The 18,191-nt window shown below is 35.8% G+C and overlaps 1 protein-coding gene across 3 annotated transcripts in view; it reads left to right on the top strand.

Moving 5' to 3' along the window:
- Positions 1-18,191, top strand: part of ITCH (itchy E3 ubiquitin protein ligase) — a 117,604-nt gene that overhangs the window by 74,354 nt on the left and 25,059 nt on the right. For all 3 annotated transcript variants that reach the window (XM_032420023.1, XM_032420021.1, XM_032420022.1), the window contains 6 exons: positions 1-190; positions 1,412-1,507; positions 2,995-3,169; positions 7,299-7,368; positions 10,549-10,633; positions 15,348-15,476. In XM_032420023.1, the coding sequence (XP_032275914.1) occupies positions 1-190; positions 1,412-1,507; positions 2,995-3,169; positions 7,299-7,368; positions 10,549-10,633; positions 15,348-15,476 (745 nt within the window). The remainder of the gene's footprint in view (positions 191-1,411; positions 1,508-2,994; positions 3,170-7,298; positions 7,369-10,548; positions 10,634-15,347; positions 15,477-18,191) is intronic.

The raw sequence follows: 18,191 nt of genomic DNA, 5'->3' as shown, positions 1-18,191 counted from the left end.
CATCTGTTAATGGTTCACCATCTGCCACTTCTGAAAGTGATGGATCCAGTACAGGCTCTCTGCCACCAACAAATATAAATTCAAATACATCTGAAGGAGCAACATCTGGATTAATAATTCCTCTGACTATATCTGGAGGCTCAGGCCCTAGGCCATTAAATTCTGTACCTCAGGCTCCCCTACCACCTGGGTAAGTAACTGTTTTTGGTTACTATTTGTTTGCTTTCGGCTTTTGCATATACTTACCAATAAGGAAAATAATACTGAACTCCATTCTTTAAAAAACCATCTTCAAGCAGTGGTAACTGATTTTGGGGGTGCTGTGCCTAGAGTCAAACTGAACCAAAAAAACTCACCACATTAGAAATCCACCCCCTCCTCATTTCCAGGGCAAAGGTTTTTGTTTTTTTGTGGGGTTTTTTTGTTTGTTTTTAATTGAAGGACTCTGAACCATAGTAGGTTAACCAATGCCATGTAATATAAAATAGTCACCTAATTCAGATTGCTCTCTCTTTGAAGGGGGAAAAAACACTTTTTAAAATAAAATTTTCCCATCATAAAGTCATTATAGCAAAGTGGTAATAATTTTAAAAAACTGAGAAAATTAGTACTCATAATCCCATTTTAATCTCTTCTAATTATTTTAAAAATTTAATGCTCTAATAGTTTACATACTTATATACATTGTGGCATTCAATTAATCCAGGACTTGGAATCTAATTAAAATTAATTGCTTGATAAATTAATAAACCCTTATGATGAAAATTTTAATTGCTAAACAGATATTACTGTGGGTAGTTGGGCCATTTTCCTTTTGCGAAACCTACACGAGAAGCCAAATTAGAAAATTATTTGTGCAAGGGATTAGCAAACAGAAACTTGTGCTCTCCAAAGTGATTGGTACTTCTAAGCTGTGATGGTTTATTCCTGTCTTCTTCTCTTTGGGGATTAACCTATCAAGGAGACTAGAATACCCAGATTGATTTTGTCTGTTAGACTGTGCAGAGACACATCTGATAAAATCTTAGTCTTTGATTTCAGTTCTTCTAGAACACATTGTGTTTTGCCTTTCAGTTAGCAGCTCAGTCTTTCTTCAGATTTCAAAACATTAATTACAGCATTTTTTTTTCACCAAGTCTTTCATATACCACGATCAGATTGAGGTAGACTTTGTTTCCTGAGTGCATATACCTCAAACCTCTTTACAAATACAAGGCATCTCTTGAGCAGATACTGCTGCAGAAGAAGTCTTACCCACTCTGTCATCCTCAGGATAACATTTCTTGACTTTATTCCTAAATTCTTTTGGTATCTTCTTTTTATATTGACATGCTTATTTGCCTCAGTTCTGTAATATGGTCATATAAGAGAAAATAGCAAAGATAAGTGCCTTTTAAATTTTGTGTTTAAGTTGGGAGCAGAGAGTGGACCAGCATGGACGAGTTTACTATGTAGATCATATTGAAAAAAGAACAACCTGGGATAGACCAGAACCTCTACCTCCTGGGTAAGTATCTGAATTAAAGAAGAAAAAAGTATTCAGAACTATAGAATATTATATCTGTACAAAATCTTCCCTATATCCCTAGTTTTCCTCTTCCTTTCAGTCTTTTCTGAAGTTTCCATAAAGTATCCACTTTGTGTTGTGGTAGGTGCAAATTAGAAAGAAGAGAGAGAATTGATTGAGCATGGTGAATGATTTATTTTTATTCATTTCTGACTTAAAGATTTCATAGGTCTTGCTATTTCCATGTTTTCCTTTCTGTATTTTACCTGGCTAAAACCACAAGGTTTTAGAATTAGTTTCTTCAAGAGTAATTATTTAACTGAATAAGAATTATTAAAGCCCATCATAATATATGAAGATAAAGTCCCTATTATATAAAAAAACTTTATAATAGTGAAGTCACTGCAGAATAGTTAGGGAATTAAAGGATATATTAATGCATGATGTTAAACATTTACATTATAGAAAATGGAAGAAAATATTTTTATTCAAGGGAATTCAGTAGCAAACATAGGGAAATATTTAATCTTGCTATGATCTCAAATACACACCTAAAAGATACTGTTTTACTTATTAAATTAGCAGATAGTATCCAGTATTGGTGAGATTGTAGAGGAACTTTACCACATAATATTGCTAGTGGTAGTATAAATTAGTTGCAACTCTTACAGAAAGTATATCTAACTATAGTAATGCACATACCCTTAGTAATCCTCTCCAGGAAATTTATCCTAAAGAAGTAATGCAAAGGAAGAAAAAAATTGATGTATTAAAGGTATTTATTATTTTACTATTTATAAAACGAGAATATTGGAAATAACCATAAACAAAGTAGAAATCAACAAGTTATTGTATTAATGTTTACTTAATATTATGCACCCATTTGAGGGGCGCCTGGGTGGCTCAGTCAGTTAAGCAGCCAACTCTTGATTTCAGCTCAGGTCATGTTCTCAGGGCTGTGAGATCAAGCCCCATGTCAGGCTCCACGCTCAGTGGGGAATTCTCTCTCTCCCTCTCCTCCACCTCCTGCGCACTTTCTCTCTCTCTGAAATAAATTTAAAAAAAAGTTTATGCACCCATTTGAAATGATCAGTTATAATTCTGCGGGAAAAGTGCTTTTTGATATTTCTGAAAAGCTGTATATACAATTGTGTCCCTCCCTATTAGGATTTCAACAGTCAAAAGAACGTTGGAAAGAAAATGAGAACTTTTTTCTTAATTACTATTTGAGACTTACTCACTAAATATACACTGTATTTTTAAAACCTGATATATCTTAACTTTTAAGGAAAAATTTCTAAAAACATTTCTTTTGTGTTCACTTAGGGACCGTTTAAAAATATATAAAATAAAAGAGTTCAGGTAAATCAAAAGTACTTTAAGGTAAAATCTTACCAAACCTGCACCAGGGCCATGATGAAGTTCTGTTTAGTTCATATCTAGATGACAAGTAATTATTGAATTAGGTTGTTTTTGTCCTGATTTAGCTGGGAACGGCGGGTTGACAACATGGGACGTATTTACTATGTTGACCATTTCACAAGAACAACAACGTGGCAGAGGCCAACGTTGGAATCTGTCCGGAACTATGAACAGTGGCAGCTCCAACGTAGTCAGCTGCAAGGAGCAATGCAGCAGTTTAACCAGAGATTTATTTATGGGGTAAGTAGCCTGTTACACTATAAACTTAATAAGTATTTGTTTTTAACCTTTTTTTGCATGTGAAATGTTAAGTAATAAAAGACAAGTAAGAGGGCACCAAGTTGTTGCTGTTGATAGATATTATGTTTAGACCTTGTCTTGAGTATTCTTGTGCATGTGATCTATTCTTACCTCTTTGAAAACTTCTAAAGTTCAACCTCCTTTGCTTTGTTAATGTCAAAAATAAAAAAGAAGTTAGGACAACTTAAAATTCATGGGCAAAAGGATAGTAAAAATAAACCCAAGTGGTTTGAAGAGAATTAAAACAGTTCTAAATTTAATACTCCCTAGCTTGGCAGAATATTTGAAGGTTTGGCTCTAAGAGCATCTGACTATTAAGTGGTTATATAGAACTAATGACAGAATTGAATCACTTTGTAACATATGAAAGTACAGTTTACCTAATTAATTGGTGCCCTGGGAGACTAAAGGAATTTGATTCCTTATATGAATATGCTAAATATATTATTCTAGCTTCAAAACTATATTATCTTTGGTATGCATTTCCTTTCTGGAAATGGTTTAAGTTTGTACATATTTTTCTTTAGAGTAATATTGCAATAATAGCTATAAGTTAACCAAAATACATTAATGTTTTGTTAACGCAGTCTTTGGTGCTAGGAATTTTATAGTCTCTCAAATCATAAAGTATTATAGATCTTTTCTCTGAGGAAAGGAATATAGTCCTTGGAGAAATATGATTCTATGGGCCAAACAAAAGGGATTCATTTGAGTAATATTTAGAACTTAAACCAAAAGGATGCCTGGGTGGCTCAGTCAGTTAAGCGTCTGCCTTCGGCTCAGGTGATGATCGCAGGGTCCTGGGATCGAGTCCCTCATCACGTTTCCTGCTCAGCGGGGAGCCTGCTTCTCCCTCTCCCTCTGCTGTTCCCCCGTTTGTGCTCTCACTCTCGCTCTGTCTCTGTCAAATAAATAAATAAAATCCTAAAAAAAAAGAACTTAGACCAAAGAAAATCAACTCTCCAAGAGTTCAAGAGAAGCTGACCTCCATTTTCATCTCTTCCCCTCTACCACCTTTGGTATCCTCTCTGTTAGAATACATCGGATTAAATTACTGTCCTCTCTGAGCATTATTTTCCCCCCTTTTCTCCATATTCCTGTCTATTTCTTGGATCTCATGACCATAATAGTTTTCATTCATTGATTTAAAATTTTAAAAAAAATCATCTTTATTACCAGCCTTCCCTTCACTACCTAGTTATGACTAAGATTCTTGCATATAACGATTTCTCCTGCCACCTTCTATAGGCAGCTGTCATTATATTTCTTCCCAATGGTTTTAGAAGTGAAATTAATTTGTCTCTTGTCTGTCTTACCCTACTCATTTTTTTTTTCTATGCTGTTTAACATCTTCCTTTCTTTTAAATTATAATCAGCTTTGGTATACCTGGCCAAATTTCTTCTAGGTTTGAATGCCTAGCTTGCCTGCCTTCTTTAAAGCTATTTTCCACATGGGTGTCCATTGGAAAGAACATGGGCTTTGGAGTCAGACACATCTGGGTTTGAATCCTGGTGATACAGTTACTTTCTGTATATGACTTTGAGAAAGTTACTTAACCTCATCAAGACTCATTTACTTTATCTGTAAAAAGTATAATTAAATTTCCTCAGGAATTTTTTTGAGGATTCTGTAAAATAAAGTTCCTAATATGTTTGGCACATATTAGATGGATAGAAATGTTAGTTTTCATTTTTTCTTTCCCTCATATCCACATTGTAAATGTGCTCTTTATCTTACTTTTACAGTAGATCATCTTTTAAAACATTCTTTTAAAAGACTGATCTAGCATATATTTCCAGGGCACCAACAGTATATATTGCTTCATTGTAAACTTCACCAATTTGATACTCAGAGTCTTTGGAACTTTTCTTGAATTGCAGCTTTTTATCTCATTGTCCATGTTCTTTTTTTTTACTCTTATCCAAAATTATCTGACCATTTTTTTTTTTAATTCTTCCACTTTGCTCTTGTTATAGAATAGTTTTAAATCATAACTTAAACAGTCTATTTTAGCTACCTTTAACACAGCCAGCAATATTAACTGCATTGAATGAATTAAACATTCTTACTATCAGCTGCTTAAAAAGTGGTGGGGTGTTGGCATATTGTTTTATAAAGTGGCCTTTGTTCCCCTGGTAGACTCTCATACACCTAACTTTTATTTTTTTTCTTAAGTAGGCTCCACACCCAACATGGGGCTTGAACTCACAATCCTAAAAGATCAAGAGTCACATGCTCTACTGACTGAGCCAGCCAAGCATCCCTACAACCTAGCATTTTTAACCTCAGAATGGAAATGGTTGATGTTGGAACACTGTGTAATGGCTCTTTCCCACCCATGGCTTCAATGTACATGTCCCCAGTTTATTTAACTAGGGAAGAGCCTTGGGTCTTAGACTTGGGATAGGCTTGGGTCTTAGAAAATTATCATAATAGTTTGTCATATGCCAGACTTTTTAGACCTGTTCCATAACCAGTATTCAGACCTTTTATAGTGTTTCTCCCTGGTCTCTCTGCTCTCACTGCTTTTCATAATTGTGTCTATCAGGAGGAGCAAGGCCGGTTCTTGATAGGTCTATCTTCCAAGAGCTGTTTAATCAGAAATAGAATATCTGTCATATGCTTTAAAACTTTCAGTCAGTTACCCAGTTTCTGTAATAAGTCAATAACATGGGCAAAAAACCCCAGAAACAATAGGGGGAACTGCTATAGATAGAGACTTAAGAGACTCAACCAAATGTAATGTGAGGACTTTGTTTGAATTTTGACTTGAACAAATAATCAAATGCATGTAATTAGTGACCGGTTATTAGATGATAAAATTAACATAGATTCTTTGGTAGATGTGATTAACAATATTGTGGTTATGTGAGAAGATGTCCACAAATTTTAGAAAGACCTGCTCAAATACAGAGGGGTGAAATGACTCAATGACTCGGCAAAGAAGAGGGAAGAGAAAATTTGGCAGTCTTGATAATTGTTGAATCTTGGTGCTAGGTATATAGGGGTCACTCTCCTTATTTTACTCATATATTTTTTCCATTAATAATTTTTGTTTAAAAAGCAGTTTAGGGGGCACCTGGGTGGCTCAGTTGTTAAGCGTCTGCCTTCGGCTCAGGTCATGATCCCAGAGTCCTGGGATCGAGCCCCGCATCGGGCTCCCTGCTCAGCAGGAGGCCTGCTTCTCCCTCTCCCACTCCCCCTGCTTGTGTTCCCTCTCTCGCTGTGTGTCTCTGTCAAATAAATAAAATCTTTAAAAAAAAAAAAAAAAAAAGGGCAGTTAGAATCTATTATTTACTCATTTTATCTTACTGAAGGAGAAAGGGTTTAACCAAATCTTCCTGAGAGACCATGTTATCTCCACTTTATTATACATTTAAACCAAAACATACCCATTAACCCTACATAGTCACTATGACTTCTGCTTCTCTTATTTTAATGGTTGACTCATTTTTCCAAATGGTTTCCTTTTATCTAGCCAGACTTCTGTCTCTACCAGTGTGGTCATTTGAAACCAGAAGTTTAAGAAGTCTTCTTTACAGATCTAGATTTATCAACTCTTTCCAACTGGAATTCTTTCCTTTCACTCATCTGACAGCCTGTTCTTCCTGCTCCTGCAACTCTGTTTCCACAATGTTTGTATATACCCCATGTTTTGTATATGATTCTTTCTTTTTGAGTTAGAAATACAAGGTTAGTCTCAGCCATCCGATGACTCTGGGTACTGTTGTTTATAAATAACTCTTTGGGGATTTATATATTTCTCTAATTTACTGAGTTATAGCTGAAGAAGAAAACGATCATTTGAGGGTGAGGATTATATATTTGTAATATTTGAATTTCAAATAATTTCAAGCATTAATGTTTACAAAGATTTTTTTTTTCTTTCTCCAGAGTGTATTGGCATATATCTGTTGACTGTGTGACACATCTCTAAGATGTGAACTCTGTGTTACATTGCACATGACCGAGGAAGACCTACCAGAACTCGTAACCTTGCTTTCAGGTTATTTAGTTAGGTTGTTCATTAATTCACCTTTTTGTTGTTGCTGTTGTTATTCTTTTTAGAATCAAGATTTGTTTACTACATCACAAAATAAAGAATTTGATCCCCTTGGTCCCCTGCCACCTGGATGGGGTAAGTCACATGATTTTTTTCATTGCATTTGTCATTTTAAAAATCAGATATTTATGGATGATAGCCTGCTCTTGCTTGAGTGAATATGTGGGAAGTTTTTGGATGTGTTAGTTTAATTCAGAGTGCCAAATAGGTATTAAATTTCCTAGAAGTTCTAAGTTGACTGTCTTAATAGTTAACTTTTATTGGAATTCAGAATTATTTTACTCTTTTAAAGTTTAAAAATATTTTGGTCATCATTAGGATCTTGCTCTTTTTCCTAACTTTAGCCAGCAACACTTCCCTAAAATATTGTCTCTAAAGACCCAATCCCAGCTTACCCAGGTTATCAGAATTTTGCCTTGCTTATTTTACATTCTGCTTATTTTTAGGTTTCACACTTCTGAAGTTGAGGTGTACCCCCCTTCCTAGATGAGTTCATGATCACCCTGTTACTTAGATTGAACACTGCTTTATGATTCTCTGCCTTTGGGGCACATGCCTTATTTGTGCAATCAGTGACAACACTGGTACTGTAACAGATGAAACCCTACCTGACATATCTTCAGGATTGACCCAGAAACTAAAACCCCAGTTTACAGCCTATGTTTACATTCTGAAATAGACAGCATTATTTTTGTGACACGTTATTTATTTATTTATTTATTTTTAAATAGGTTCCACGCCCAGCGTGGGGCTTGAACTCAGACGCTGAGATCAAGACCTGAGCTGAGATCAAGAGTCAGATGCTTAACCAACCTAGCCACCCATGTGCCTCCATGATACGTATTTTAAATCCAGCTTCCTCATCCCTTTCAGACTTCATGTGCTAGGACCAGACATTACCACCTCACAAGCTGACAATGAAGAATTTTTAATACATGCAAACTAAAGAGGCTGGAGAAAAAGAATGGTTTTGGTTCAACAGTGTAGTCTAATAGGACTTTATATAGCTGGTTTTACCCATCAAGTATAAAGATATTTTCTCCTTTTGAGAGTTGCTGTGAATACATAGAACGGCAAGAAGCTTCTGTTTTTTTACTGTTTTATTCATCAAGTCAGGAAGGGCTCTAATCTGCATTCACTTTGCTATTCAGTAATCTCAGTATTGTTTATCATGTGACTTTTTTCAACAAAGTAAAATCAGCTCTAAAGCCACAGTACTTCCTCTCATTAAAAGCAGATGAGCCTTCAGTTGCAAGTGCATCCACCTTTTGAAATTTTGTTTTTCACAGCTTCTTCCAAGAAATGCTGATATCAGCAGTATATACTTAGAACATATATAGAAAAGAAGTTTTCTATTGAATTTATCCTGCTTCATGTTAATTTTTGAAGAGAAAATCTCTGGCCCTGAAGTCTGAACTTACGTGGCAGATATGCACTTAGGGTATTATTTTTAGATTATAAAAATTACTTTAAAAATTATTTGGATACAAATATATTTTAAAATTTTATATTTATGTGACTGCCAAGAATATTAACTAACATTATTATGTAGCCAGCTGTAGCACTGTGGATGCTTCTTTTTGCCTTAGAGACAGACTTAAAGTTGGTTACTTTTCACACTCAAGATGCCATGACCAGTGAAGCCAGTGTTAATATTCACAATGTGTCACAAGATGCAGAATCCCATTTATCTGTGTATTACGCACACTTGGGGTTCTGTTTCCATCTTAGGCTCAAGTGAGATAAGTAGCTGAGATGTTAGGATGGGGTTCAGGATACTCACCGGTATATCCCTTCTAACCTCCCATATTACCACTATACTCGAAATCATGGAATTAGTGCTGGAGATGTAGTTAAAAGTCACCAAATACTAATTTGACAAAACTATATAATTTGGCTAAAGACTTGTCCTGCAATAGCTTGCTCAGAGAAAGAGCCAAAGGATCTAAATAATTGTTATTTGAAAAATAGGTATCAGGGGCACCTGGGTGGCTCAGTCGTTAAGTGTCTGCCTTCAGCTCAGGTCATGATCCCAGGGTCCTGGGATCAAGCCCCGCATCGGGCTCCCTGCTCCATGGAAACCTGCCTCTCCCTCTCCCACTCCCCCTGCTTGTGTTCCCTCTCTCGCTGTGTCTCTCTCTGTCAAATAAATAAATAAAATCTTTAAAAAAAAAAAAAAAAGATATCAAAGGGATAAAAAAATGGCTTCATCAGCTTAGAATTTAACCTTAAAATTTTGTTTGAAATTGCTAATTTTTAGAAACTATGCTTTTAAAAATGTTGGAATCCATTCTATATTCTTCATTACTTCACTTACCTCATTTGGAGACATCTAAAAAAATTCAGGTACAGGAATTATCTTGATGAAGAATTAATTGGTAATGGAATAGAGAATTCAGTAGTTCAAAACAGCAGAACTTAATATTAAAATTTCAAGGACTTTTCTGTTATTAAAAGAGAAAATGATATCCATATGTCTTCTAAACCTTACTGAGAAAGCTGAGGAATACAGGAGAAATTTTGTAGAGCAGGAATAAGAAAACAAGAAGAATCCTAAAGCAAAGGTAGATGGGGGAAAGAAGTAGCAGTTTCAAAGGCAGTAAACTAAAGAACTGAGCCCTTTGCCCAGCCTTTGTGTAGAACGTTATTCTACATATTTAGGATTTGGGAACTGAGTGTATTAAGGAAGAGGATATATTTTGAAACCGTGTCTTCCGTAGTTGAGTAACGCCTAGCGTATAACAAAGAAACAAGTTGTATCCCTCCTCCCCCATTATATTGTAAGAAAGGAGGTGATGCGGTATGCAAAAAATGCCTGAATAGAGACCTGACTTTCCATCCTGTCACTGCTACTCAATTCTGAGATTTTGGGCAGATCACTTAACCTGTCCCAAGTTTCCCTATCTTCAAGATAAACCATCTACTCCTGGGACTGTTAAGGATAAAATGAGGTCATGTATGAAAAGTTAAAACATTAATTATTCTTGCTGCCTTTGGTTAGATTGAACAAAAAAGTCCTGTGGGCCAGGCATTGTGAATTAAATCTGTTTAGCTTCTAGAATGTAATGATATTTGAATAACTCTAGCAGGTATATGAATTAAAAGTGAAAGAATAAATTAAACCTTTTAAAGTTGTGATTTGAAAGCTATAAAATCAATGCAATGAGAAGTGGGCAAATTCAGCACATTTTATTTTAGTTTGTGGAAGAAGACTATGCCAACCGTAATGCTTTGCCTTTTTGTTTTTTCTTTAAGAGAAGAGAACAGACAGCAATGGTAGAGTATATTTTGTCAACCACAACACTCGTATTACACAATGGGAAGACCCCAGAAGTCAAGGGTAAGAAACTTTCAGTTACTAGTATATAGATAATCTCTTAAAGATTGTACTATATTTCTGACTCAGTTATGGAAAAAATCAAGTTACAAGTTCTTTCCCCAAAGTCCTTAAACATTACTCACCCATATCCTTTAGAAAGAGAAAAAAATTACACTATTACTGTCGTATAATGGATGTGGGTTTCTTGAGAGTAGGGGAAAAAAGTCATTGGTTTATACCAATATACTATGTATTCAAATATTCCTATTTATTATTAGTAAGTCCAGATTAGTCTAAAGCAGGGTTTTGCAACCTGGGATCACTGGAGAAAATTCAGGAAATATGTGACTTAGGGGGAATAAATACAGATTTAGTTTTTTAACCTTTACCTGAAATTGAATGTTTCCTTCCATTGTGATCATAAGCTACAACCATAGTAGAATTAGCAGTGCCTAGGACTTTCCCACCAGTATAGAAATCATAGGTTTTTAATAGCATTTTGCAGTTGTTGCAGTTATCTCAAAATACTATTTACACATATTGCAAGAACATGCTAGTTAATATATTAATAGACACATACTATTATTACAAGTTTTCCTTTTTTATTGAAGTATAATTAACATACAATATTATATTAGTTTCAGGTATACAACAGTGATTTGACATTTATATACATTATGAAATTATCACCACAATAAATCTAATGACCCTCTGTCACCAAAGTTATTACAGTATTACTGACTATATTCCCTTTGCTGTACCTTACATCCCTGTGACATTTATTTCATAACTGGAAGTTTGTATTTCAAAGACAAGTTTGTCTTTTTAATGTTTGGTAACTGTATATTCTATCTTTCTTTCTTTCTTTTTTTCTTTTCTTTTCTTTCTTTCTTTCTTTCTTTTTTTCTTTTCTTTTCTTTCTTTCTTTCTTCTTTGAGAGAGAGAGTGAGAGAGCACAAGCAAGGGGAGCAGCAGAGGGAAAGGGAGAAGCAGGCTCCCCACTGAGCAGGGAGCCCAGTGTGGGGCTTGATCCCAGGACCCCAGGATCAGGACCTGAGCTGAAGGCAGACGTTAACCAACTGAGCCACCCAGGCACCCCTACTTGCTTTTCTTTGTAGCATTATGTAATAGTACTTGTATTAGTTTGCTAGAGCTGCCCAAAATGAAGGTATAGGCAGGGCTTTGCTCCCTTGGAAGGCACTAGAAGGATTTGTTCCAAGCCCCTCTCCTAGCTTCTGGTAGTTTGGTTTGTGGCAGCATAACTGCAGTCTTTGCATAGCATTCTTCAGGTCTGCATGTCTCAAGTGTCCAAATTTCTTCCCCTTTTTATAAGGATACCAGCCATATTGGATTAATGGCTCACTGTACTCCAGTATGATCTCATCTTAACTAATTATGTCTGTAATGACCTATTTCCAAATAAGGTCACATTCTGAGTTACTGATGGTTAGTACTTTAACATAGGAATTTGTGGGTGGACACAATTCAGCCCATAATGAAATCTAATCCTGTACATTTATCAGACCACCAGAGGGTTCTATTCTGCAAGGAAGTTGGCAAGCTATAAAGCCAGAGAGCAATCTCCACAAGAATGCCCTCACTTCAGACATCAACCACAAACTGGGAGATCCCCAGAATTGCTCTTCAGACCAACTGGGTATGAATTTAGGGGTTCCCACAACCACTTTCAGGTTTGATAACTCACTTGAGAGAATAGAATTCACTGAAGCTTATTATACTCGGTTACATTTATCATAGGGAAAGGATACAAATTACAAGCAACAGAAGGAAGAGATACAGGACAGAATGTGAGAAGGATCTAAATACCCAGAATTGATGTGGAATAGTATACGTGGAGTATTGCCAACCAGGGAATCTCACCTAAGTCTTATATCCAGAGTTTTTATTGGGGCTCCATCATGTACTGCCTGCATAGCTAACCTTTAGCCTCTAGGCCTGTCCCAGAGTTTGAGCTAATATCTTCAGTTTCTAGTTACTCCAGAAGTTGGAATTGATGTGAGATGTCCCAAAGCCTCCATCATAAATCACATTGTTGACTGGTGTTCAGAGTTCCCAAGCAAACAGAGATACTCCTGACATGCAGGACATTCCAGAGGCCTAGAGATCACCTCCCAGTAGCAGAGGGCAGAGGCCAGACCTCTCTTTTGGTATGATTAATTCTTCACACATCCCTTGATTGAAAGTTAAGAACCTTTGTTCTAATGATATGCTTTAAATTTAAAATCTGTTTCTGGGGCTCTGGGTGGCTCAGTCGTTAAGCGTCTGCCTTCGGCTCAGGTCATGATCCCAGGGTCCTGGGATTGAGTCCCACATCAGGCTCCCTGCCCAGCGGGAAGGCTGTTTCTCCCTCTCCCACTCCCCCTGCTTGTGTTCCTGCTCTCGCTGTCTCTGTCTCTGTCAAATAAATAAAATAAAATCTTTAAAAATAAATAAATAAAATCTGTTTCTGGATACTAATATCACAACTTTTTTTTTTTTTAAAGATTTTATTTATTTTTGACAGAGAGTGTACAAGCAGGGGGAGCGGCAGGCAGAGGGAGAGGGAGAAGCAGGCTCCCCGCTGAGCAAGGAGCCCGATGGCGGGGCTCGATCCCAGGACCCTGGGATCATGACCTCCTGGGATCATGACCTGAGCCGAAGGCAGACGCTTAACCGTCTGAGCCACCCAGGCGCCCCATCACAGCATTTTTTATGTTGTTACAATATTTAACTTAAATATATTCAGTTTCCCAAAAATGAAGAAGAATTTCAAAGGTAACATTTTAAATTGCTCTGTAAAATTCTGTCTTGAAGGACAGAATAGACCATGTCACCTTTCTGTAATTTGCCACCATTTTTTGTTCCTCCTTAGACTTTTAAAGTGTCAGGGCTAAAGTGAGAATCATGTTACTAAATAATACAAATGACCCAGTTCTATCCAGTTTGTTTTGTTTTCAAGACAACAGTTTGTTACTGAGCTTATCTTGAAAATATAACAAATAAGTGTTACCTTTTAAAAATTTTTTGATAATCTATTTTATCTGACATTTCTATTCAGCTCCGTGAATAAAGCTAAATGTTCTTAACCTTTCGACATAGTTTACAAAATACTGTTCTAGACAATGGTTCTCAGCCTTTTGTTCTTCTGAAGTTCACTTTTTTTTTTTTTATGTTCTGAGGTACACTTAAGGAAAATGACAATCCTGTCAGCAATAGTGGCTCTCTCAAACCAGTCAGCTTAAATGCCCCCAACCCCTCCCTTTCTTCCTTTCTGATGTGAACTTGGACATTACCATTTTCTCTCTCTCTCTCACTAAACCCACCAGGTGAGAAAATTTGAAGCTGTAGAATAGAGGAAAACAAACTGGCAAATATGGGTAAAAACTTGGAACACTTATTATACTTAACTAATTAAAAAGAGTAGCTGCCAATATGACAACACACAGATACAAACTACAAAGGAGGTATTCAATAATTCTCTACCCATTCTAGTGGAATATTTTAAAATGTAAAAATTTCTTAGGTTCACAAGTAAGTAGTTTTTAATATTTATGCTTAATGGCCCAATTATTTTAATATTATAACAAATAAAAATGCACTATTGCCTTATAATCTAGTTCCTATTTTAAAACTCATGTAGTATTTGCAGGGTGGGAAGTTGGTGCCAGATACACAAGCTGAAAAACTTGACAAATGCTGTGCTGGCAGTATGAAGGAAGTACTTTGAGAGACTCAAAGAGAATGACCAATATATAGTAGGGGGAATACTAATAGTTACAACTTGAGGGCTTACTATGTGTGAAGCTTTTTACTTATATTGTCTCACTTATTCCTCTTATAGTCTTACTATATATACATTCTTAACAAACTGAAGTTGAGAGACAATATATTGTCTCACTTATTCCTCTTATAGTCTTACTATATATACATTCTTAACAAACTGAAGATGGATTAACCAAAGTCTAAAGATAGGTATTAAGGAAGTGGCTAGAAATACTTCAGAAAGAACAGTTGAGTTACCTTAACAGAGGAATAATTAAGATCTTCTGGACAAGGGGAAAGGCTTCACTTGGAGGTATGACAGATCATGTCTTGTTTAGGGAAATGGTGAGTAGCACTACACTATGAAATCACAGGGTTCACAGAAGGGAGTTGGAGTTAGAGTGCAGAGTTAAACCTGAAAGGGAATGCTGAGGGCAGAGTGAGTGCTGGCTGTTTAGAGTTCAGGGCTTATCATTGGTAGTGTGAACAGTGAATATCACTTTAAGAAGAGAACTAATCATGATCAGATCTCTGTTTTAGTACTCTGTCAGCAATATGAAATGAGTATAGGACCAGAGTGAGACTAGAGGCAGGAAAACCAGTTTGGTGGCCATTATGAAAGTTTAGAAGAGAGATGAATGATGCCAGGGTAAGGATGTTCTTGGGGATTGAAAAAGCGATGAATATGAAGGCTTCTAAGGCAGAATGGGCAGAACTTGGTTACCAAAAGCTGTTTAGGTGGGTCATTAGATGGGGATTACAGGCCAGGTAGGTGGAAACTGAATGGTGGTTCCATGAACCTATTGATATGTTTAACATGCTTGTAGAATATCTATAGAGAGAGGTCTAGTAAATAATGGGAAATACTGGACTAAATGATCTAAATGATGCTGCATTTATGGATAATTTTTGTTTTGTGTACTTGGGAAACAAACAGGTCAACATTTTTTATTTGTATGCCTGTGTTTTGTAGCCAATTAAATGAAAAGCCCTTACCTGAAGGCTGGGAAATGAGATTCACAGTTGATGGAATTCCATACTTTGTGGACCACAATAGAAGAACAACCACCTATATTGATCCCCGCACTGGAAAATCTGCCCTGTGAGTTTTCTAAACATTGTAGATTAGAAGTAAGACTGATCCTAAGATTTTGTTATGAAGATCTGAATTAGCAAGGAATACAGTTCTTATTGTTTCTTGAGTTGAGTTGCCCAAAGGTCATTGTTCACTAAATATTTTGTATTTTTATTACCCTATGTATTTATCACCGTATTTTCTCCTAGAGACCTTTCATATGTTATCTATTCACACAGCACTAAAAAGGTTATTTAGAAATTATCAGTACAGGGCACCTGGGTGGCTTAGTTGGTTAAGCGACTGCCTTCGGCTCAGGTCATGATCCCGGAGTCCCGGGATCGAGTCCCACATTGGGCTCCCTGCTCGGCGGGGAGTCTGCTTCTCCCTCTAACCCTACCCCCTCTTGTGATCTCTCTCTCTCTCTCAAATAAATAAATAAAATCTTAAAAAAAAAAAAATAGAAATTATCAGTACAGTACTGCTCACCAATTAATCCCTGATTTCTGATGCCTGCTTTCTTTCAATTCTCCAATTTGTTTTTCTTTTCCATATTTAAAAAGTAACTTTATGTTTTGTTTTGTTTAACATGTTTTATTTAAGGTGTTTTTTTGTGGTGAAATACTTACAGCAGAGTTGACCATTTTAACCATTTTAAGTGTACAATTCAGTGGCATTAAGTACATTCACTTTGTTGTGCAACCATCAACACCATCCATCTCCAGAAGATTTTTATCATCCCATACTGAAACTCTATGCCTGTTAAACAATAACTCTCCTGTCCCCTTCATTCCTTAGCCCTTGATAACTCTTAACACTTCCAGTCTCTATGAATTTGACTGCTCATATAAATGGAATCATATGGTATTTGTGCTGTGACTGGTTTATTTCACTTAGCATTGTATCTCCAAGGTTCGTCTGTGTTACATTTGTATCCGAATTTCACTCCTTTTTAATGCAGAATAATACTTTAGTGTATGTATATACCATATTTTATTTATACATCTGTTCATGGACTTTTGGGTTGTTTCAAACATCTTTTGACTATTGTGAATAATGCAGCTGTGAATGTGAGTGTACAGATATCTGTTTGAGTTTTCGTTTTCACTTTTGTGTATAATACTCAGAAGTGGAATTGCCCGGTCAATGGTAATTCTGTGGTTTTTTTTTTGAGGCACTTAAAGACTGTCTTCCACAGTGGGTATACCATTTTACATTGCCACCAAAAGTGTACATAGGTTCCAGTTTTTCCATATCAATGGTTGTTGTTTTCTGTTTGTTTTTTAAAAATGTCAATCTGATGGGTATGAAGTGGTATCTCATGGTTTTTATTTGTATTTCTGTAATGATAAATGATTTTGAGCATCTTTTCATGTGCTAGTTGACCAAATATTTGTATATCTTCCTTGAGGAAATGTCTATTCAACTTCTTTGCCCATCTTTGCATCTGGTTGGTTGTTTTTTATTTTCTTTTTCTTTTTTATTTTTTTTTTAAGATTTTATTTATTTATTTATTTGAGAGAGAGAGAGCCTGAGAGAGGGGAGGGTCAGAGCGAGAAGCAGAGTCCCTGCCAAGCAAGGAGCCCAATGTGGGACTCGATCCCAGGACTCCAGGATCTTGACCTGAGCCAAAGGCAGTCAGTCACTTAACCAACTGAGCCACCCAGGAGCCCTGTTTTTTATTTTTTGAATTTTAGAAGTTCTTTATATTCTGGATACTAATCCCTTATCAAATATATGCAAATATTTTTTCCTATTCTGTGCATTGACCTAAATTTTTATAACTTTAGTTTTATAACTTTAGCTCTTAGGTGTAGGTTTTGGGTCCATTTCTAGTTAATTTTTGTAAATGGTATTAGGAAAGGGTCTAACTTCATTTTTTTGCAAATGGAGATCCAGTTTTCCAAGGACCATTTGTTGAAAAGACTGTCGAATGGGCTTGGCACCCTTGTCAAAAATCCTTTGACCGTATGTATATATGCAAAAGGTTTATTTCTGGAGTTTATATTTCATTGGTCATTATGTCTGTCTTTATTCTAGTTCCACACTGTTTTCATTACTGTAGGTTTTACTAAATTTTGAACTCAGGAAATGTGAGTTCTCCAAGTTCTTTTTTGAGATTGCTTTGGCTTTTTAGGGTCCCTGAGATTTCATGATTTTTAGGATAGAATTTTCTGTTGCTGCAAAAAAAAATGTCATTAGGATTTTGATAGGGGTTGCATTGAATATGTAATTCTCTTTGGTTTGTTTTGACATCTTAACAATATTATGTCTTTTAAGCCATGAACATAGGGTGTCTTTACATTTATTTGTCTTCTTTAATTTCTTTCAACAATGTATTGTAGTTTTATAGTATGCAAATCTTTTACCCCCTTGGTTTAGTAAATTCCTGGGTTTTTTTTTTAATGCTATTTGTAAATGGAATTGTTTTCTTAAATTTTTTTCAGATTATTGATTGTTAGTGTATAGAAATGCAACTGATTTTTGTGTTGTTTTATATCCTGCCTTGCTGAATGTACTTATTAGTTCTAATAGTTCTTTGTTTAGAATCTAGAATTTTCTAAATATTATATAATCTTCAAAGATAATTTTTACTTCTTCCTTTCCAATTTGGATGCCTTTTGTTTCTTTTTCTTGCCTAATTGCCCTGGCTAGAACTTCTAATACTATGTTGAATAGAAGGGAGAGCAGGCAGCCTTGCGTTTTTCCTGATCTTTGAAGGAAATCTTTCATTTTTCACCA

The sequence above is a fragment of the Phoca vitulina genome, unplaced genomic scaffold, assembly GCF_004348235.1.
Source record: "Phoca vitulina isolate PV1807 unplaced genomic scaffold, GSC_HSeal_1.0 scaffold22, whole genome shotgun sequence".
Taxonomy (NCBI): Eukaryota; Metazoa; Chordata; class Mammalia; order Carnivora; family Phocidae; genus Phoca; species Phoca vitulina.
This window is presented reverse-complemented; position numbering and strand designations above follow the sequence as displayed.